This window comes from Aulonocara sp. 'chitande type north' Nkhata Bay, linkage group LG14, assembly GCF_057382095.1.
Source record: "Aulonocara sp. 'chitande type north' Nkhata Bay isolate Kocher_YH1m ecotype deep benthic linkage group LG14, A_spYH_male_GT1.1, whole genome shotgun sequence".
NCBI classification, from domain to species: domain Eukaryota; kingdom Metazoa; phylum Chordata; class Actinopteri; order Cichliformes; family Cichlidae; genus Aulonocara; species Aulonocara sp. 'chitande type north' Nkhata Bay.
Window position 1 is genome coordinate 30997630 of NC_141357.1, and position 24179 is coordinate 31021808.

Genomic DNA, 24179 nt, shown 5'->3' on the forward strand with positions numbered 1-24179 from the left:
TGCTCATACTGAGTGTGTAAAAGCCTGTATCTTTTTTTTTTTTTTTTTTTTTTTTTTTCTCTAAATGACATCAGAAACAGCAGTATGCGACATTACGTGATGGCAGAGCTTCAGTTCATCCTTTGTCATTTTTTTTTTTTTTTTTTTTTTTAATAAATAGGACAGGGGGAATGAATGAGAGAGAGAGGGGGAGAGAAAGAAAGAAAACCAAAGGGGAGAAGAGACGGTGAGAAGGGGGGGGAAGAGAGAGGAAAAAAAAAAAAAAAACTCCTGGGTCACCTGTATGGAGAAAAAAAAACAAACAAACAAACAAACAAAAACAAACAGAGGAGACAGCAAACAACAAAGAGCAACATAATAATAGAGAAAACAAAGCACCATCACAATAAACTAGCTAGTCATAGATATCAGTATTTACTAAGTAATAAACGATATTGTGCAGCACGCAAGATAGACAGCGCACAGTGTGCTTTGAGGCAGCAGCCAAGAAAGCTTTAGTCCGCGTCTGTGAATACCCATGTGTACACCTGTGTGCATACCTGTGTGGATCAGCATGCTTGCATTCCAAAGGTTTCTCCATGTAATGATCTGCTAGGGAGTGTGGGGGGGCCACAGCCCCGTCCTCCAGGGTGTGAAGCGGGTATGGAGGAGATCAAAACTCCAGACATCCAGAGGCCCCCAGAACACAAGAGACCATGGAAGACCAACAGAGGGGCAGCCGCGCCACTGTCCCAGTAAGAGCTGAGGAGAGTCCCAGATGAGGGCTCGCCCAGCAGCCGCGGAGCAGAAGTCAGGGGGAGTTGCAGTGACGCGCCCGTGAGCTCCGCCGGCCCCCAGCTGCGCCTGAGTGACCGAGCCCTAGGCCGAGAGGCCGGGGGCACCCCACCTCCAAAGGGGCCCGAGCGAGCCCCAGGCCCCAGGCACCGACAAGCGGCCGCCAAGGAGTGAGCCGGTGTGTACCCGGACGCCCACCCCCAGACACAAAGAACCACCAACACACCGACACCTGAGGGAGTCCGCCACCGGCAGGGGAAGTGGTGGTGGGTGGAGATAGGCCTCCAAACCTTGGAGGGCCTGAGGTGTCCCCAGAGAGGTGGCGTCTGATACCCAACCTGACATATAGACACAGACATACAGGCACACACAGACACAAACATCCATTCCCACCCTCATGCTCTCATATGCACTCACTCCACACTCAACCAACGTGGAGACAGACATAAAGAGACGCTGTACGCACAATCACACTCCCCAAGCGTACTCTACAAACCGGGTCTAGGTACCCTTGCCCCTGGAGGGGGGAATTGCACCCAGACCCAGGTGGTGTAAAAGCCTGTATCAATAAAAATGCATAGCAAGGTGCAATGCCGTGTGTGTGCGGGTCCTCATTCATGTCATACTCAAGAAGTACCAAAGCCTGAGAGAAGCGCTTGAGAAGATGTGGAGGGTGAAGGCAACAGTGGTCCTAGTGGTAAAGGGAGCAATTGTGCAATGACCTCCAAGCTAGGTGAGTGGCTCCAGCAGATCCCAGGAACAACATCCAAGACTCCTATCCAGAAGAATTGTAGGAATAGCAAAGATATTGTGCAGGACTCTCAAGCATTTGATGTGTGATTGTGTCATAAAGTTGCTTGTGTAACCGATCATATGCAACTTCATGAAACAATCATTATTGCACAATTTGTTAAAGAGCAGCTACCTAAAACTGCAAAGAAGTCTATGATCTTTTTAATATTGTTACATCCTCACTTTGTATGACTCTGGATTCTCTGAAAAACAAAGTCTTAAACCAGAAGGACTCCCCTCACCACACTCCCTGCCGGTGGCTGATGCCCTCAGACGTTGGTGTGTTGGTGGTCCTTGTCGTCTGGGGCTGGCATGGTTCCCCCACCCCCCCTTTGGTGGTCCTCCTCGGGTCCTTGTACTCTGGGGCCTCTGGATATCTGGGGCCTGGATCTCCTCCATACCTGCTTCATACCCTGGTGGACGGGGCTATGGCTCCCCACACTCCCTAGCTGTCACGGGTAATGGGAAAGTACGGACTCAGTCGCGGAGCTCAGGATGCAAAGTACACAGTGCGTTTATTTACAGTGCCCAAAAACAGTTTCAAAACATAAAGTGAAGTGCAAAGTCCAACAGTGATCTTCTCCAAACTCCCAGTGGTGCGCAGGTGAGGTTCCAAAGTGATTCTCAGAGTGTGTGTTCTCCTCCAATAGCTTAATCCACGGGCTCCTTCTCTCCAACCTCCAGCTCTGTATCTCTTCCTCCTTTTTTTTTTTTTTTTTTTTGCGCCTGTCCCGTTTGGCTCTTTTGCCATCAGAATTGTTGTCTAAAGGCAAAGAAAGATGCCCAACGGATTTACTTTACCAAATTGACCATCCCAGCCTTGCCGTAATGGTCCATTTGATTCACCTTTTATTGTTTATTTTATTTTCACTTACTGAATACGGGACAGACTTAACTGGGGGAAAGAAGGGGAGAAAGAAAGAGGGAAAGAGAAACAGCTATCTCTGTATCTCTTCCTCCTATAAACGAGCAAAAACAACAAGTGAGGAAACTAGCCGGCTAAACCTAAGCTGCAAGTCACAAAATACTCTTTACTACCGAGCTTCAAGTACAATCCAGCGTTGACTGCCATCTGGACACAGTTAAATACCTCAGCCCACAACGAAGGATGATCAGTGACAGCTGGGTGGCAAATTAGGTGCAGGTGTGTCAGCCACTGGGTGGAGGAGGAGAGAGAGAGAAGCACACACATACACACACAGGCAGGTCGCCCCGGGAAGGACCGTCCGACCATGACACTAGCAGATCGTTACATGGAGAAACCTTTGGAATACAAGCATGCTGATCCACACAGGTATGCACACAGGTGTGCACACGGGTGTACACACGGGTGTTCACAGACGCGGACTACACCTTTCTTGGCTGCTGCCTCAAAGCACATTGTGCGCTGTTTATCTTGCGTGCTGCACAATATCGTTTATTATTTAGTATCTACTGTTATCTACTGCTAGCTAGTTGATTGTGATGGTGCTGTTTTTTTTATTATGTTGCTCTTTGTTGTTTGCTTTCTCTTCTGTTTTTTGTTCTCAATACAGGTGATCCAGGTGTTTTGTTTGTTTTTTTGTTTTTCTTTCTTCCCCCCTTTCTCACCGTCTCTTCTCCCCTTTGGTTTTCTTTCTCTCCCTCTCTTTCTTTCATTCTTTCTCCCTGTCCTATCCCCCAGTCATGTCTGTCCCGTTTGTAGCAACCGAAAATAAAATAAATTCATAATTATAATAAAGGTCAATCAAATGGACCAATATGGCAAGGCCATGATGATCCACTTTGTAAAATAAATCCGCTTGGCATCTTTCTTGGCCTTAAGACAACAATTCTGATGGCTAAAGATCCAAACGGCACACAAAAAAAAAGCAAAAAAAAAAACCCAGAAGGACTTGATTCTCTCATATAACTCTGAAATGCATACCTTAGCAGATAACCCTAAAACTTGAAATGTAATATCATCTCACTACTTAAGAACTGTATTTAGCTAGTAAATAGCTTGTTGTTCTATAACAAAGCCCAATGTAAAGCTAAGGCATCAGAACCACCCTTGTGCGGCTACTGTTGGGGTGCAGTAGCTCCACCACCCTACTATGGGGAGGAAGTGGGTTTGTGTACTCAAGTTTATATAGTGAGAATTATAAAAGTTAATGGACTCTGACTAAACTGATACCAGCACACAAATTGCTAGGCCCAAAGCTGTTATACTGGAGCATGAAAAAAATATATTGTGGCGTGTTGGGAGTGGATAGTTATTTCCCATCATGCCTTGGGAACATGTGTTGCTGTTGAAGATGAGGAAACTGTTATTTACATCTGCTATTGTTACGTGACTCTTAATTGTTCCTGTTAATGCTACAGTGTAAATTCACTGGGAGAAGTTGTTTGATGAAAAGAGATGTGATACCATTAGTGAGTTCATGTGCTGTGTTATTGACCATCTGAAGCACAGTGTAGCAAACTGTCCAATAAAAAGAAAAACCTCCATGTTGAGTCTGTGTTTCCACATGCCCCGCTAGTTTAGAGACTTATTCCTCATGAAGAATGAAATCAAGAAAGAATATCTTTAACTGGTCTTTAACTCGCCAATGAGGGAAGTCTTGGTCAGAATCAGCTCTTGGAGCTCACGCTCCTCACCTGTCTCCAAACCAACTCTTTCAAAGAGTAGCTCCACTCGTAACTATTTATTCAAGCTGTTACAGTTCACACAATACAACACAACACAAGCACCTCCTACTGTAAACCCCCCGGTTACAAAGACAAGGCACTGTGTGTGTATGTGTGTGCACCTGTATGCATGTGCAAGAATGTGTGTGAGTGTGGGAATGTGTGTGTGTGTCACGGGGGTTCGTTTGTGTGACCTCCTGCTCACCAAAAGGATCATAAAAGCAGGAAGCTTACCAAACATCAAACAGAATCTTCACAAGGGATGTTCCTCCCAGAACCTCGAGAGGCTGGGGAGGGGAACAAAGGAATGTCTTCATCCTATAGTTTGAATTAAAACTTTACAGATTTAACAAACACAATGACAAAATTGGCTCAACCTTTTTGGTTGTCCCTTGTTGGAAAGATTCCTCAGCTCACCACAATATACTTGTAATTATGAGTATATTCTGAGTTTATGTTAAGCAAGTGATGTGAAAGGGTTCTGTATTCTGTAATTTGAGTTACTAAGGCTTCCGTCTGTACCATGTAATATGAGAAATATATTATGTTTTAAATGTATGTTGCCATTTGTTTTGTTTTTAATGTTTGTAGTTTAAAGTGCTTTCATTAGGGTGTCATGATCCTGGGTCTTTTGACCCAGCGTTTTAATTTTGAGTTTATTTTGTTCATTAGGTTATCTAAGTTCATTTGTTTATTAAATTCCCCCTTGTGTAGCCAACCCCTGTTAAGTCTCCCTTGTCCTCTTGTGTTTCATGTCTGTGTTTCTTATGTTGTCATGTTTGCGTTTCATTATATTTCCCATTTTATTTTGAAAGAGGTCCTGTGTTCCTGCATTTTGTTTTACTCTTCCCCTGTGGCGTTGTTATGTTCATATTGTGTCTACTGTGCCTTCCCCCTCGTTATCCCTCTGTGTATTTAAGCCCTTTGTTTCTCTTTGTCAGTGTTGCGTCCTCCATCATAGCTGTGTTAGTCTCCCTGTGTTTCCATGTATGATTTAGTATTGGTTTTCTCAGTTTAGTTTCATTCTTTGTTTCTCTTCCACGCCAGCAATAAAGCTGTGTTTTTTTAGTTTACTTTTTGTCTCTGCGAGTTTGCATTTGGGTCCTACTCTTGCCTGCACACAGCCGTATTGTGACATAGGGAAACCCTGCAGTGACGTGTTAGGCTGTCCTTTCAAAGAACTGTGTATCTAGCTGCCAAACTGGACATCAATGTACACGGAGGACAGAATAGCAAACAAAAAAAAAAGCATAATTCTCGTAAAAGCAGAAGCTGCCCGTACCCAGGTCTAATTTACCAAGCAGGAAGCTAACATCCTAAAACAACAGGCAAAACAGCTTAAAAAGAAAGCAGATCTGGATGCAGAGCTACATATACTCAAATCACAGAAAGCAGCTGCAGCAGCACTTGCTGACGCTCAAGCTTGGGAAGCATCTAAGCAAGAAAGTGAGCATCCACAACAGCCCCAGCAAGACAACATGCAGCAAACAACCTAATAGAACGAGTGCAAGAGTATGTGCGGCAACAATTAGAATTCAGAGACGATCTGCAGACTCCACGAGTTAATTGTCCAGTTCTCCCATCGTCTCTGGTGCCACAGTCAGCCACGACCATCAATGCAACACCAAAAGCTTGCAAAGAACCAAGTATCTGTCAGGCCAGTATAAACAACAACCAAGAGTTCATACCTTTGCCAGTTTCCTATGCTTTGAGCTCAAAGAGAGAGTTTTGCAACTGGAGCTATGGAGGACAGCCAGCAAATATTGATCCATTTCACCATCCTCAGTCCAAGGTATGGACACCCACACCAGTAAGGGGTAGTCATCCTGACACTTCTGATCTAACAAAATATCTGAAATGAAAGGAGATGATCAGCTCTGGCATTCTGAGATTTGATGATTGACCAGAAAACTACTGGGTTTGGAAGGCTTCCTTTCTAAGTGCAATTCAAGATTTTGAAGTAATGCCTCAAGAAGAGCTAGACTTGCTTTCCAAATGGCTAGGGCCACAATCAGCTGCACAGGCCAAGAGATTCAGGGCTGCATACGTAAACAATAATACTCCAGGCTTCAGATGGTGTAGCAGAAACCCAAGGAGTATTTTGGTGTACCAGGAGTCATTGAACATGGTCTTTTAAAGAAAATAAAGGACTTTCCTAAATTGGCAAAGAGAGACAACTAGCATTTGAGAGAATTGGGGGAGCTCCTGCTTGAACTCCATGCTGCAAGGACAAGCGGTCATCTCCCAGGCCCTTCACACGCTGATACAGCCCACGGGGTAAATCTATGAGCAAGCACTTTGGTGACAGTGGGAAGGAAAAACATCATTTTAACAGTAGAGATAGTGTCTGTTTCCCAAAACCAAACTGGAAGCTGGTTCCATAGAAGAGGGGCCTGGAAACTGAAGGCTCTACCTCCCATTCTACTTTTAAATACTCTAGAACAACAAGTAAGCCTGCAGTGCCAGAGTGAAGTGCTCTAATGGGGTGATATGGTACTATATAAGGTCATCAAGATAAGATGGGGACTGATTATTTAATACCTTGTATGTGAGGAATAGGATTAGAAGAGGATTAGAATAGAAGTTAAATTCTGGATTTAATAGGGAGTCCGTGAAAGGAAGCCAATATAGGAGAAATATGCACACCGAACAAGCAGGGACACCACTGCATCCTGTAGTCACATGCAATGTTCCCTCTAAGCTGCGCACGTGAGCAATTGCGTACTGCTGGCACGGTCTCTGCGCACAGAAAATCTGCGTTGTGCACAAAAAAAAAAAAAAAATCAAACCTGAATTGAAATTAAAATTAAAACTTTAAAAATTCTGTTTTGCAGTGTTAGTAAGTGTCTGGCTGCTCCTGTATGGGATTAGAACGATGCCACCTTATCCCGTAGTCCATCCAATGATGCAATTCACATTCGTATATGCAGCTAACCAACGTGGTTGACAGGCTATGACAGCGTCCTTATGTGCCGACATCGGTATTTTAGCTAGCAAAGCGGCGTGGCTGATGTGGAGTGAAGCCACGTTAATGACAACGTGTTTAACCATTGGAGATGTGAGGAGGACAGACGGAACAATTGATGGAAAAAGTGTGGACTTTATACCAGTTTTTAAATTGGGTTGATAGGCCACGTAACACCAGAGTTACATGTGTTGTTTGTCTCTCTCTCTGCCTGGGCGGAGCTCACTGTGGGCTCCGGCCCTTGGCCCACACACCTGTCAACAATCAGCTGTCATCACCCATGAGCACTATTTGAGGCTGGAACACAGATCCTCTCGTCGCTGGATGATTGTGCTACAGACGTTAGTGTTTCTCTCAGCTCTTGTGAACATGTGACTCGTGATTTGTGTGTGACTTCCCTCTCTTCTGCGACAGACTTTCCTCCCCGGACCTGTGACCTCCCAGTTGTGTGAACGTGTGTGAGTTTGGGCAAGAAGACGTGAGCGGGTGTGATTCCCTGGAGTTTGGGTTTCCCCTCACTGAATATATCGTGCAATGGTGCTGTAAATAAACTGTTTTGGAGACATCTAACCACTCTGCGCTTGAGTTCCTACTACCAGATTTTGACAGTTATGATAAAAATATATGCAATGTTTGGTTTTCTTCCTGAATAATATCGTGGGAAGAAACGGTAAAAACGCCGTTTTATAAGGAAAACGCTTGAAAGAAATCTCCGCCTGTGAGCAAAACCAAAACTAAAAAAAACTCCGCCCGTTCCTATTGGTCGAAAAATGTACCATGTCGACCAATCAAAAGATGATATGGCAACATGTTACAGGAGTGATACATCTCCTGCTGTCAGGCCTGCAGGTATCAGGCTGTTGTTCTCCTTTACCTCATAGTGGACAGAAATGATTTTTTTGGAGTGGCACAAATAATTTGTGTGGCATCAAATCTGATGCAGAACACCTGATTGTTCTGCAAATAGTTTGAAATGTTTATTTAAAAAAAACGCCTTGGCTGCACGTTTAGGTAAAGAGCTGCAAAAAACATTGTTGTTTGCATAATTCAGTTACTTTTTTGAAGAAGTAACTATATAATTAATGGCCCAACATTGGTCATTATACACTGAACAAAAATATAAACGCAACACTTTTGTTTTTGCTCCCATTCCCCATGGGATGGACGTAGAGACCTAAAATTCATTCCAGATACACAATATAACCATCCCTCCCAAACAGTGGTCACAAATCAGTCCAAATGTGTGGTAGTGGGCACATCTGCTATATTGAGATAATCCATCCCACCTCACAGGTGTGCCACATCAGGATGCTGATCTGACATCATGAGTAGTGCACAGGTGTACCTCAGACTGCCCACAACAAAAGGCCACCCTGGAATGTGCAGTTTTTTGCGCTATTGGGGGTCTGGGGACCCAGAACCGGTCAGTATCTGGTGTGACCACCATTTGCCTCATGCAGTGCAACACATCGTCGCATGGAGTCTATCAGATTGTCAATTGTGGCCTGTGGAATGTTGGTCCACTCCACTTCAATGGCTGTGCGAGGTTGTTGGATATTCGTGGGAACTGGTACACGCTGTCGTATACGCCGGTCAAGCACATCCCGAACATGCTCAATGGGTGACATGTCCGGTGAGTATGCTGGCCATGCAAGAACTGGGACATTCTCAGCTGCCATCTGCCCTGAACAATGTGAACCATGATTCATCCGTGAAGCGCACACCTCTCCAACGTGCCAGACGCCATCGAATGTGAGCATTTGCCCACACAAGTCTGTTACGGCGACGAGCTGGAGTCAGGTCAAGACCCCAATGAGGACGACGGGCATGCAGTTGAGCGTCCCTGAGACGGTTTCTGACAGTTTGTGCAGAAATTGTTTGGTTGTGCAAACCAATTGTTCCAACAGCTGTCTGGGTGGCTGGTCTCAGACGATCTTGGAGGTGAACCTGCTGGATGTGGAGGTCCTGGGCTGGTGTGGTTACACGAGGTCTGCGGTTGTGAGGCCGGTTGGATGTGCTGCCATATTCTCTGAAACGCCTGTGGAGACGGCTTATGGTTGAGAAATGAACATTCAATGCACGGGCGACAGATCTGGTTGACATTCCTGCTGTCAGCATGCCAATTGCACGCTCCCTCATTGCTTGTGGCATCTGTGGCATTTTGCTGTGAGACAAAACTGCACATTCCAGGGTGGCCTTTTGTTGTGGGCAGTCTGAGGTACACCTGTGCACTACTCATGATGTCAGAAGAGCATCCTGATGTGGCACACCTGTGAGGTGGGATGGATTATCTCAATATAGCAGATGTGCCCACTACCACACATTTGGACTGATTTGTGACCACTGTTTGGGAGGGATGGTTATATTGTGTATCTGGAATGAATTTTAGGTCTCTACGTCCATCCCATGGGGAATGGGAGCAAAAACAAAAGTGTTGCGTTTACATTTTTGTTCAGTGTATTCTGTATTTTGCAGACAGAGTTACAGGACTCTCTCCCAGACCACAGACTCATGATACAAGTCAGAGCTTTATATAAAATAATAAAAAAATAAAAAAATAAAAAGAAAGAAAGAAAGAAAGTTTTGTTTTCAAAATTGGAGTTCAAGTTATTTTTACTTCCAATAGTGTTAACATACTACACAGGTCATGAACAAGATTTTTTTAACTTTTCATTGTAAGTGGGCTAAAGCAGTTAATTAAAAGTAGTCTAACATAAATGTAAATGCTGTAATTTGATTATTTTAATAAACCATGTAACTTGGATGGATTCGATGCTGGCGTGACCACAGTGCACACGTCTGCTGTTGCTCACAGTGGTCCAAGGGATCGCTCAGGGAGTTTGTGCGTTCGCTCAGACACATGAGAAATTAGAGGGAACATTGGTCACATGCCTTCCTATCTGGTTTGCATTTAGTTGGACCATCATTTATTTTTCAACAGGACAGTGACCCCAAACACACCTAGGCTGTATAAGGACTATTTGAGCAATAAGGAGAGTGATGGAGCTCTGCACCAGATAGCCTGGACTCCACCGTCACCTGCCCTAAACCCAACTGAGGTGGTTTGGGATGAGACGTATTGCAGAGCAAAGGCAAAAGGGCCAACAAGTGCTCAGCTCCCCTGGGAAGTCCTTGAAGACTATTAGAAAACCATTTCAGGTGGCTGTCTCATGAATCTCATAGAGAGAAGCTTCAGAGGATACAGTTGTCATACAACTGGGCCAAATATCATTAAAAAAGGATTTAAAACCAGTGTATGAAATTAGTTTGAGTGATTTTAGTCCAGTTTTGCCATTTGGAGTTTGCTATCATATATTTTCAATTTAATTTGCAATTTTACCCACCATAGGTGTACTGTTATGCAGCCCTCCCAAAAAATACAAACTGCAAATGGCTGGAGGTGAATAAAAAAACAAACAAAAAACAAACAAAAACCCAAAGATTTAAGTTTTTCAATTATCATCATCATGTTTTCTATCTTTTTATGAAATAACCAAAAAATATGATTCAAATTGTAAAATATCTTTGAAAAAGAAATATCAGGTCAGGGGAGATGCATTTATCACTCTTCTTGTGTTAGTAATAATTATAATGATAATGTCATGGACAGTATTTGCCCTGCAAAACATTTCTTGTCACAACATAGGATACATTCAGGTTGCAGCTTAATGAGAATGTTTCAAAGTGTTAACTGACAAATACAGTCAGCACTAATATTTCATATAATATATCCATTTGTGAGTTAGCAGCACACTTCAGTATGTGGGTTGTAGCCCAAAAAACTTCTCATATATAAGATGAAAATGTTTTTAGTTTATAGAAAAAAATCTAATTTTTAGATTTAGACATCTTTCTTTTCACGGTCCGTTCCTATCCCATCTGAAGTTTGCTATTTTAGTAGTTGATTCAACAAAAAGATCCTCTTACTCTCTTAATGTGACCCTTGACTTCTTAGCAGTTGCTTAATTTTTTAATGACCTCAACTGTTTTCACAAAGGAAATAAATATTCTTAGGGTCATAAAAGTCTGCTCAGACAACATTAAAACATTAATTTTGTTATTTTGTTTCAAAATAAAGTAATTACTTAATTGTTATTGTTACACAGTGTTGCTCACAAAAACTATAAATAATCACTAAAGAAACTGTCAAAGAATCAATGAGAGAAGATGTTAGTTCAGTAATTAAATTGTAAACTTGTGGTCTCTGAATTTTAATAAAAACTCAGAAAGTCCCAGAGTGAATTGGAACATTTTGTGTTTCAGAACTTAACTGTGTAAGAAAGTTATCTTCAACATTTTTGCATTAAATGTGACTTCTCACCTAAATAGCGTTTAAAAGTTCACAAATCACCTAACAAGATTTAGAAAGTCCATATATGAATATTTTAATATTTCAATGCAATTATGTTTTATTTATATAGCGCCAAATCACAATAACAGTCGCCTCAAGGCACTTCATATTGTAAGGTATTTGTGGCCAGTACGTTTCATTTTCATTTCATTTTTATTTATTTCACACTTGGTACTACAAATCAAACAAAACAACCACATCTTCTATCAACAAAACACAACAACCATGTGTGAAAAGGAGCAGGAAGAAGAAAATATTCTTATTAAACCCTGCCCCCTATCTACCATCGAACTTATATCACCGATGGGCACCAAAAATCAGGAACAAACTAATATTGACATTTCTCTCCGGTCGAATCCCAAACCAACATCACATTCATTCGCATTCTTCATACTGAGTTATCGTTTTAAACATATAACACTTTTTAAAACATTGTAAATTTATACAATTCTTTAAATTATAATGAAGTGAATTCCACAGTCTTATACCCCTAACCGTTGTGCTCATTAATCTTTGTGTAGTCCTGGCTAACTGATGTTTAAAATAAAATTTCCTTCTATTCTCTTCTCCCCTTGAACACATCAAAAATACTCTTTGTAACTTAAAAGGCAAAATATTATTTTTAGCCTTAAACATAATTAATAATGTCCGTAATTTCACTAAATCTCCTAATTTTAATAATTTTGATTCTATAAATAATTTGTTTGTATGTTCTCTATATTTAACATTATGAATTATTCGTATAACTTTCTTCTGTAATAGGTTTAAAGGTTTTATGGTATTCTCATATGTATTCCCCCAAACTTCAACACAATAGTTGATATATGAAAAAAACAAAGAAAAATATAAAATACGCATTGTTTTATAATTTAATAAATCTCTTATACTACCTAAAATATAAATACTTTTGACCATTTTCTTTCTAATATGTTCAATATGAGATTTCCATGTCAAATTCTCATCCACTATTACACCCAAAAAACGAAATTCAGTAACTCTTTCAATCAATTCTTCCTCTATAAACATAATGACTTTATCCTCCTTTACACGATTGCCAAATATCATATATTTCGTTTTTGTCAGATTCAAAGATAATTTATTTACATCAAACCATTTTTTTATTCTTAACATCTCAGAAGTCATAATTTCAACCAAGTCTTTCAAATTCTCTCCAGAGCAATAAAAATTTGTGTCATCTGCAAATAAAATCGAATTTAACCTTTTAGATACGTCACAAATATCATTAATATATAAATTAAAGAGTTTAGGTCCCAAAATAGAACCTTGAGGAACACCACATACAATCTTCAGTCTTTCAGAAGTATTGCCAAAATAATAAACATATTGCAACCTATTCTCTAAATAACTCATTAACCAATTCAATGCTACTCCTCTCACTCCATGGTTATACAATTTAGAAATCAAAATAGAATGTTGTATCGTATCAAAAGCTTTTTTTAAATCAACAAATACTCCCACTGTGTATTTATTATTATGTGTTGCAGATGAAATATCTTCAATAAAAGTCAACAACGCTAATGCCGTTGACCTATTTTTACGAAATCCAAATTGGTTTTCATGTATTAGTTGATATTTTTCAATAAAACTATCAAGTCTTTGTGCAAAGAGTTTTTCTAGCAATTTTGAAAACTGTGATAAAAGAGACACTGGCCTATAATTGTTAAAACTATGCTTATCTCCTGATTTATATAATGGTATTACTTTTGCCACTTTCATTCTGTCAGGGAATACTCCTGACTGTAGCGAAAGATTAAAAATATAACAAAGAGGAGTACTTATACAATCTATTGTCTTTTTAATTATGACCATGTCTATACCTTCACAATCAGTAGATTTTTTATTTTTACAATTTTTTACGATTGCTACTATTTCTTTTATGGTAGTATCGGCTAAGAATATGGAATTAACCATTCTATTATCACCTATCCAGGCTTCCTCATCTCCTGGATCATCATTTTTCCTGATTAGATTTGCTAAGGTAGGTCCAACATTTACAAAAAAAGAATTGAATTCGTTTGCTACTTCGGTCTTATCTTTAACAACTTGATTATTATTAATAAAATAATTAGGCCGAACTATGGGTGTGTTCTTATTACCCAATACCTCTTTAAAAATATTCCAAATGCCCTTAATATTATTTTTGTTTTCCTGAAAAACTTTATTATAGTAATCTTTCTTAGCTTTCCTCAATATTAATACCAACTTATTTTTATATAGTTTATATTTCATTTCCGCATTTTTAGTTCTATATATTATATACTCCCTATATAAATTATTTTTCTTTTTACACGCATTTGCAAGACCCTTAGTTATCCAAGGTTTCATATTTATATTCTTTTTCTTATGCTTAAATGATATCAATGGACAATGTTTATCATACAAGGCCAAATATATATTTAGAAATACTCCGTATGCAATGTTGACCTCATTAACATAAACCTCCTTCCAGTCCGTTTCCATGAGATCTTGTCTAAACCTATTAATTGCTTCATCATTTCTTAACCTTCTATAACTCACAAAACTAGCTTCTTTCTTTCTTTTCATATTTAAATCGAAAATAAAAAAGACTGGTAGATGATCGCTTATATCATTTATGATGAGGCCACTTTCAATATTATTCTCCAAACTATTAATAAAAATATGATCAATTAGTGTTTCTGATTTATCCGTTATTCTACTCGGCTTTATAATTAAAGGATAAAATCCTTTACCATATAATAATTCAAAAAAATCTGACGAAGCCTTATCATTTGTCACTTTACAAAGATCAATATTATAATCACCACACAAACATACAGTCTTATTTCCCTTAACCTTACTCAATAAATTTTCTACTGCTTCTGTAAATAACTCAATCTGTGATCCCGGTTTCCTATATATACACGTTACAATTATATTACTTCTCTTTTCTATATCCAATTCTACTGTCACAGACTCCATTAAATCATCCATAACAACAGACATACATTCAACTTTTTTACATTTCAAATCACAATTAACGAAAAGTGCCACCCCTCCTGCCTTTGTCTTAATTCTATTCACAAAGTACAAATCGTATCCTTCAATACAAAAATTACAACCCTTATTCTCATCTAACCATGTTTCAGACAGAGCAATTATTTGAAACTTGCCTCTCAGACTATACAGAAAATCTTCAATCGAAGCAAAACTTCTATAAAGACTTCTGCAGTTAATATGAATTAAAGAAAATGTATTGGCTATATCAACCTTATCCCTGAATTGCTCCTCTGTAAAATAATCACATGTGACATTAATTGTATTAAGCACATTCCTTTCAGGGTCAATACCTACTTCAAAATCATATGATTTATAATCTGTGTCGTCAAACATAATGCATAAATTATTCTAGCGCTATCTATTACCTCATAAGAAAGAGAAGGAAACAAAAAAGAGAACGTAAGTGTATTCACAGTTCACAAGGCTCTAACCAGCTGTGTTAATCTTCCTGAATATCTTAATAATCTTACTTTTAATTTCCTTTGTCCTGAGACAATACACAAAAGGATTTACAAGAGATGGGCCGAGGATGGTGCCAATTAACGATCCCTGGCGTTCTTCAAGAGTTAACACCACACCAAATCTGGTCAAGATAACAATGACAAACAGAGGACAGTATAAACATGATACACAAATCAGGTGACTCACAAGAGTGCTTCCCATCTTCTTTTTGTCATTATTTGATATTTTTTTCACAAAAAACAAGATCCCACAATATGAAAGACAAATGAAAGTGAATGTGAAAAATGACACAAAAAATGATAGAATGGCAACTTGGTTGAAATATTTCTCTGGGTTAACACAAGTGGTTCGCATAACTGCAGCATAGTCACAGAAAGTGTACCTAAGCCTTGAATTGCAGTGAGGGAGCGGTGTAGCTGTTACAAGTGTAAAAAGCACCAAACTACAGGCAACAATCCACAGAATGTATGTAAATACTAGTGTACGTGTAATTGTTAAATAACTATGATACTGAAGAGGATAGATTATAGCAATTAACCGATCAAATGCCATAATTGTTAAAGACAACATCTCCATTGTTGCTCCCACCTGGTAAACATACATTTGAATTATACACTCCACATATGATATGGTATTAACACCAGCAAGCAGAACCCTGATCATTGTTGGAGTGGCACTAGAGGTATAAAGTAGGTCAACAACAGCAAGATTGCAAATCAGAAGATACATTGGTTTGTGTAACTGCTTGTCAGAAACAATGAAGATGATATTGACCAAACTTGCAAAAACAGCTAGTAAATAGATTATCAGCATAACCACACCAACTGCTACAGGCCTTTTGACTGTGTCAAAACCACCTATAATAAAATGTGTTAGTTTGATTGAAGCATTCTGTGAAGACATATTTAAGAAATATTAAATTACAAAACGTTTCAAGATGTAGCTGAAGATATGCTGAAAAAATGCTGAAAATGTTAACCGTGTTTAACAGTTGTAAAAAAAAGAAACTGGTATAACCCTTCTAATGTCACGGCGAGTGAGATGAGCAGTGTGGAAAATAAAGGAGGATCCAAACGCAGGCACTTGTACAGGTGTGAGGGTGGTTTATTAAACACAAAAAGGAAATGGACAAACGGCGAACGGAGCAATGACTAAACTAAACTGGGAACAAACTAACTACAGAACACGAACCTGGACATGGACATGAATGAGAGCGGGCGGAACCAGATGATGGTTGACTGCAGGGAAACACACAGATGAAGCAGGGTGGAAACACAGACGGTCCAGCAAGTACAAACACAGAAGACACGCCTTAAATACACTCAGAGAATCACAGAGAGATTACACACAGGTGGGAGACACAGCTGGGAGTCATTACCGAGACGCGAGGTAAAACTGAACACACTCACATGAGACGCAGACCTTCACAATAAAACAGGAACAAGAAACCATCACAGTAAGACACAGACTCGACATTGAGAGACAGACAGAAAATGACACATGGAACTAGACATATACTAAGCAGACCCAACCGAAGAACAAATCCTAAACACAAACAGAAACATGAAACTCTAATAATAAACATCATAATCATCATCATTAACACAACAAGAGAACAAGAAAGCAATCCCTGATGCAAAAGTTAACCAAAACATAATAACATCAAAATACTGGGTGGAAACTGACCCAGAACCGTGACATCTAAACCCAAACAGGTTTGGGTTAACTACACAACAGTGCTTTCTCATTTTAAGTCTCACAACAACAGGAAGTTTTAACTTGGCAGCTCCCTTATCCAATCACACTGGATGTCATCAATGATATGTTATCAATTCTGTGATAACATATCACCAGAGACTGCAGATTACATGATGTATGATGTCACCCCCACCCTCCAAAACCAATGATAGATGAGGATAGATTGGAAATCATCAATTTTAAATTCCACTAATTCTATTTCCATACTTCAGCACAAAATGCCACAGGGCTTTATCAGTACCAGTGAAGCCCAATTTACCTCTGATGCTTCAAATGCTTGAACACCTATATAAAAAAAGAACCCCAACAATAACCCAATTAAAAAAGGAAATAAAAACAAACAACCATTTAGTGAATTCCAACATTATATTATAATTTGAACAGACTTTACGAAGAAAAGAACAATTTTTGGAGCAGTTTTTAAGCACAAAATTCATATTGATAAAAAAACATATGCAGGCCTTTTTACTGAGGAGAAGCAGCCTATTATGCGTAAATTCAGCAGATAAATGCATCGGTATAGAACTCTTCTACTCTGAGCATGTTCATATTTACTAACACACTTTCATACAGCACTTAAAGACTTTTTGACAATTGTAAATAAACTGGTCTATCTCTTGAAGTGGTTCTGAGCCACAATTTAACATTTGAACTGGTATTTGTGTAAAAATGCATAAATGTGTTGTGGATGTGTAACATGGTAGACTAATGTGCCTGTGTTAATTCAGCTCCATATTATTGTGTGAAGTTGCACTGGGTTGGGAGTGGTTTTGTGTGTGTGTGTGTCACATTTTTGGTGAGCCAATGGCTGGAATGGGGTTGGACTAATTAGAGGCAGGTGTACTTGATTGCACTGATACACTGGTCTACTTATAGCCCACACTACAAACACTGCTGTGTCGTTTTGTCTCTCTGTGCAGGTATGTAATGTGATGAAATCAGATATGTTTGGGATGGATGGATTTTGTGCTATGAATTCTATATTGAAAGTGTCGTTTTGTCTCTCTGTGCAGGCCAGGGCCTATTATATGCCACAGCCTAAAGGTAGCAGAGTTGCAGAGGCTGGAGTGACCACTGGCTATATGCTTGCAGGGTGGTGGGTCTCCAAGGACAACTTCTAACCCTGTTACAGGCAACACGTGGAGTGCAACTGGCCATGTGGCATAGCTGGCTCTGGCCTTGGGATTGTGTGTTTTTTATATAATTCATAAATGGGACACTGGACTGTTTTATCTTTTATCTCTTGATATATTTTTTTGTCAATAAATTATCTTTTAGAATTTTATTGACTGTCATCTTTTTGCCCACGACAGAGACGGTTGGCCGTCAGACCTAGAATCTTTCTTTGGGTGTGTTACAGATGCATCGCATAATATTTTATTTTTTAGAAATAATGTTAGTATTTTTAATTTAAGTAAATAAAAAGATCATTTCATTTAAAATATACCAAGAAATTGTCACGGTTTGGCATGGCAGACCATGGAGGTTGTAGGGAAGGAGGACTCAGGCGCGGTGCTCTGTGTGCGAACAGTGCGTTTATTTACAGTGTGTGGTACAAAACAACAATAAGTCCCCATGTTTTCCCCAGACTCCCGTGTCGTGTCCTCCTAGTGCTCTCTGCTCCCGTGTCTGCACTCCCGGTGCTCGCTGCTCTTCAGGCCTTCCACGCTCCTCCTGCGGGAAACAATAGCGGCAGCTGTCAGGACACTAAACAATGGCAGGCATGCACTTAACGACGAAACCTAAACTGGGTGACTAACGTAGAGTCTCAAGCAATGATCCCGCACCGGTGGGAGCTCCAAGACTCTTAAGTAGCTCTCCCGACGAGGCCTGATCAGCAGCAGGTGTGTGGCTTCGGGTGTGGCCAGTCCCCTAGCAGGGCCACACCCACCAGGCCTGACGGCGCCTATAAACGAGTGCTCCGACACACAGCCACCCAAACACATGTACAAGCATAGAGAAGAAGGGGGAGCAACACCAAAAATACATAATAATATAACAGGTTCATGACTGCCCAGGGGTCCTGGGTCGCCCAGTCCCAGGACCCTGACAGTACCCCCCCCCCAAGGGTCGGCTCCTGACGACCCTAAAACATAAACACAAACCAAAAAGTACAGTACAACCAACCCAGGGCGGGCGGCGGGCCAGAACCGAAACAAGCAAAAACCACAAAAGAACAACCCCCCAAGGTCACAGTCCCAAAGTCCGACTGCGCATCCCGCAGCGGAGCAAAAAAGAAAAATGCCACAAAACAGTCTCAGGCGGCCCATCATTACAACAAAAGAGTTCAGGAGGCCTACCTCGAGTCCAATGGCGGTAACGTTGCAGCTCCGGCGGACGGCCATGGGTCCGGCATCAGCAGCGAAACGGTTCTGGGGGCCTGCCACTGATCCAGTGGCGGCGCTGCTGCTCCTCCGGCGGCGGGCCCCGGGTCCAGTGGCGGCGGCGACGCTGCTGCTCCGATGGCCTGCCACAGGTCCGGTGGCGGCGGCGCTGCTCCTCCGGCGGCTTGCCCCGGGTCCGACGGCAACAGCGCGGCTCCGGTGAGCAATATCGAGGAGTGGCACATGGCCTATGAAGCGCCGGTCACTGACGTGGACGCGCTAGACGTGGGCGGCGTGGAGGGCGCGCTAGACGTGGGGGTCCTTCTGACTCGCTGACCTCCAGTTCTGGCTGAGCGGGTCCCTTCAAAAGTTCACAGTAAATTGAGTCAGTCTTGATAGTCACTGAGAGCAAAAAGAGAAAAATAAACTGTGCAATCATTAGATTATGCCTCTTTAACAAAAAGGCAAGGCAAGGCAAGTTTATTTGTATAGCACAATTCAACAACAATGTGATTCAAATAGCACAAAGGACAACAAAATGGTTCTCATACAGAATATTTTCTGGGGTGTAAATCTCCTGGTGGCAATCCTGGTCTCCTCATCTTGTTCTTCACAACACAAACAAATTAGTGATTTTTACTTCAGATGTGTAATGATGTGAGCCCAACTTTATCGTGCCAAAATCTTGACATATCTATATATCCCATACAGAAATAAAAGACAAAAGTATTGTGTCACCAAACACAATAGTTACTTTTCAAGTAATTAATTACTTTTAGAATATTGTAACTCAGTTATTAACTCAGTTACTTTTTTGAAGAAGTAACTTGTAACTATAATTAATAGGGGTGCAACGATACAAAAAATTCTCGGTATGGTTCGGTTCGATACTTTGGTGTCACGGTTTGATATTTTTTCGATACAAAAAAATGTTCATGCCTTTTTAGTTTGTCATTTATTAAAATTATAAATATAGATTTTAACTCAAAAATAAATTTTTTTAAATTTAATGTTGCTGAAACAACAAAATAATAGTGATAAAAATAAATCAATCTGATCGAGAAATCACTCATCTTTGGAAAAGAGAGTTTATTACAGAGAAATGGCTCTTTCCAAAATAAAAACTATACTATATGCTTCTTCTGGGCTATATTCTCAGCAGCATATTAAACATATCAGGTCCCCATAAGGAGACTCATGTGCTAACGGCTGTCTAAATGACTCGGGTGAAGGGTGTAGCATGCGTGGTTGTTGTTTTTGTCTGCTTCCATTTATCTTTGCACTAGGATGATGTCGGCGTAAATGTGCAGTCATATTCGTTGTGTTCACACTAGTGCTGTCAGCGTTAATCTCGTTAAAATGACGTTAACGCCATAACGCGACAAATCTCCGTTAACAAGTTACCACGGATCGCCCCCATGCGTTGGGCTGGACGGCATCAACACCTTAACAAGCTAACTGCGCTAACGCATTGGTTCCCATCAATTGAGCATTGCGTGGCACATCCGACACACTGTTTTACTTTTGTCCATGACGCGCTTACCATCAGGGTCATGCTTCACATGAAAACCAAGATAGTTCCAAACGCCAGATCTGAATGAGGTTGGGGGAGGTTCCATTTCGGGTAGCGTTGAGGCAGTTGCCATGTTGCAACGAGCTTAGCTTCTATATTCTGTATTTTGCAGACAGAGTTACAGGACTCTCTCCCAGACCACAGACTCATGGTACAAGTCAGATCTTTATATAAAATAATAAAGAAATTTTAAAAAAAAGAAAGAAAGAAAGAAAGTTTTGTTTTCAAAATTGGAGTTCAAGTTATTTTTACTTCCAGTAGTGTTAACATACTACACAGGTCATGAACAAGATTTTTTTAACTTTTCATTGTAAGTGGGCTAAAACAGTTAATTAAAAGTAGTCTAACATAAATGTAAATGCTGTAATTTGATTATTTTAATAAACCATGTAACTTGGATGGATTCGATGCTGGCGTGACCACAGTGCACAAGTCTGCTGTTGCTCACAGTGGTCCAAGGGATTGCTCAGGGAGTTTGTGCGTTCGCTCAGACACATGAGATTCATATGTTCGAATGCTGTTCATAGATTTCAGTTCAGCATTCAACACTATAATCCCCTAACAGCTCACTCAAAAACTGGTCCAGCTGGGGCTCAACACCTCACTGTGCAACTGGCTGTTGGATTTCCTCACCGGAAGACCTCAAGCAGTACGGGTCGGCAGTAATACATCCAGCACCATCATTTTAAACACGGGGGCCCCGCAGGGATGTGTGCTGAGCCCCCTCCTCTTCACTCTGCTGACCCATGACTGCACTCCATCATATAGCTCCAACCTCTTCATCAAGTTTGCGGACGACACAACGGTGGTGGGTCTCATTAGCAACAGGGATGAGACCGACTACAGAAGTGAGGTGAGATGCCTGGCCACATGGTGTGTTGACAACAATCTCTCTCTGAATGTGGAGAAGACGAAGGAGATTGTTGTGGACTTCAGGAGAATGCACACCCAACATGCTCCTCTGACCATTGACGGAGCGTCTGTGGAGAGAGTGAGCAGCACCAAGTTCTTGGGTGTGCACATCACAGAGGATCTCTCCTGGACGTACAACACCACAGCACTGGCCAAGAAATCACAGCAGCGTCTCTTCTTTCTCCGCAAACTAAGAAGAGCAGGAGCACCAGCCCCCATCATGTACACTTTCTACAGAGGCACCATCGAGAGCATCCTGTCGAGCTGCATCACTGTGTGGTTTGGAGCCTGCAATGCGTCCTGTCATAGAACCCTCCAACGCATAGTGAGAGCTGCAGAGAGGATCATTGGTGTCTCTCTCCCCTCCCTCCAGGACATTTACAGCACCCGTCTCACTAAAAAAGCCCTTTGCATAGCGGCTGATCCCACGCACCCAATGCAAAGCTTCTTCAAGCTGCTGCCGTCAGGGAGGAGACTGCGGAGTCTCCAGGCCAGGACCAGCAGACTGAAGGACAGCTTCATCCATCAGGCTGTCAGGAAGCTTAACTCCCTCCCGATTCTGCCCCCTCTCCCCTCTTCTCCTCCATGGTCTCACTGAACTCTGTCACACACACACACACACACACACACACACACACACACACACACACACACACACACACTCTGACTCACTCACTGGCCTGCACCAGTTACCAGTCACTTTGTGGAGCATTGGACTGCCACTACCTCATAAGACTTTGTTGTTATACTATCTCTTACTGTACATTACTAAATCTCCATTTGCACTATTTGCCTATTTGCACTACTCTGCCTGGTTTACACTTAATGTCATTTACCCTTACCTGAATATTGTATATTGTATATTGTATAGCTTTCTTGTTAATTTGTATTGTATTTATTTAAATTTTTACTTTTTAATTATTTTATTTGCATTTTTTAATCACTCTCTTATATTTAAATGTTCATTGCTATTTCATCTAGGGTTTGAGAGTAACGAAATTTCTATTCTCTGTATGTCCTGTACATGTGGCAGAATTGACAAATAAAGTTGACTTTGACTTTGATGAGAAATTAGAGGGAACATTGGTCACATGCCTTCCTATCTGGTTTGCATTTAGTTGGACCATCATTTATTTTTCAACAGGACAGTGACCCCAAACACACCTCCAGGCTGTATAAGGACTATTTGAGCAATAAGGAGAGTGATGGAGCTCTGCACCAGATGGCCTGGACTCCACCGTCATCTGCCCTAAACCCAACTGAGGTGGTTTGGGATGAGATGGATTGCAGAGCAAAGGCAAAAGGGCCAACAAGTACTCAGCTCCCCTGGGAAGTCCTTGAAGACTATTAGAAAACCATTTCAGGTGGCTGTCTCATGAATCTCATAGAGAGAAGCTTCAGAGGATACAGTTGTCATACAACTGGGCCAAATATCGTTAAAAAAGGTTTTAAAACCAGTGTATGAAATTAGTTTGAGTGATTTTAGTCCAGGTTTGCCATTTGGAGTTTGCCATCATATATTTTCAATTTAATTTGCAATTTTACCCACCATAGGTGTACTGTTATGCAGCCCTCCCAAAAAAATACTAACTGCATATGGCTGGAGGTGAATTAAAAAAAAACCCCCAAAAAAACCCCCAAAGATTTCTTAAGTTTTTCTATTATCATCATCATGTTTTCTATCTTTTTATAAAATAACCAAAAAATATCAGGTCTGGGGAGATGCATTTATCACTCTTCTTGTGTTAGTAATAATTATAATGATAATGTCATGGACAGTATTTGCCCTGCAAAACATTTCTTGTCACAGCATACATTCAGATTGAAACATTCTCATTAAGCTGCAAAGTGTTAACTGGCAAATATAGTGAGCACTAATATTTCATATAATATATCCATTTGTGAGTTAGCAGCACACTTCAGTATGTGGGTTGTAGCCCAAAAAACTTCTCATATATAAGATGAAAATGTTTTTAGTTTATAGAAAAAAATCTAATTTTTAAATTTAGACATCTTTCTTTTCACGGTCCGTTCCTTTCCCATCTGAAGTTTGCTATTTTAGTAGTTGATTCAACAAAAAGATCCTCTTACTCTCTTAATGTGACCCTTGACTTCTTAGCAGTTGCTTAATTTTTTAATGACCTCAACTGTTTTCACAAAGGAAATAAATATTCTTAGGGTCATAAAAGTCTGCTCAGACAACATTAAAACATTAATTTTGTTATTTTGTTTCAAAATAAAGTAATTACTTAATTGTTATTGTTACACAGTGTTGCTCACAAAAACTATAAATAATCACTAAAGAAACTGTCAAAGAATCAATGAGAGAAGATGTTAGTTCAGTAATTAAATTGTAAACTTGTGGTCTCTGAATTTTAATTAAAACTCAGAAAGTCCCAGAGTGAATTGGAACATTTTGTGTTTCAGAACTTAACTGTGTAAGAAAGTTATCTTCAACATTTTTGCATTAAATGTGACTTCTCACCTAAATAGCGTTTAAAAGTTCACAAATCACCTAACAAGATTTAGAAAGTCCATATATGAATATTTTAATATTTCAATGCAATTATGTTTTATTTA

The 24179-nt window shown here is 40.4% G+C and overlaps 1 protein-coding gene across 1 annotated transcript; it reads right to left on the reverse strand.

The window, feature by feature from the left end:
• Positions 1-14996: 14996 nt before the first annotated feature.
• Positions 14997-15935, reverse strand: LOC147314937 (olfactory receptor 2AT4-like). Its single transcript, XM_086260376.1, has one exon. The coding sequence runs from the start codon at positions 15933-15935 to the stop codon at positions 14997-14999; it is 939 nt and encodes a 312-aa protein (XP_086116502.1).
• Positions 15936-24179: the final 8244 nt, after the last annotated feature.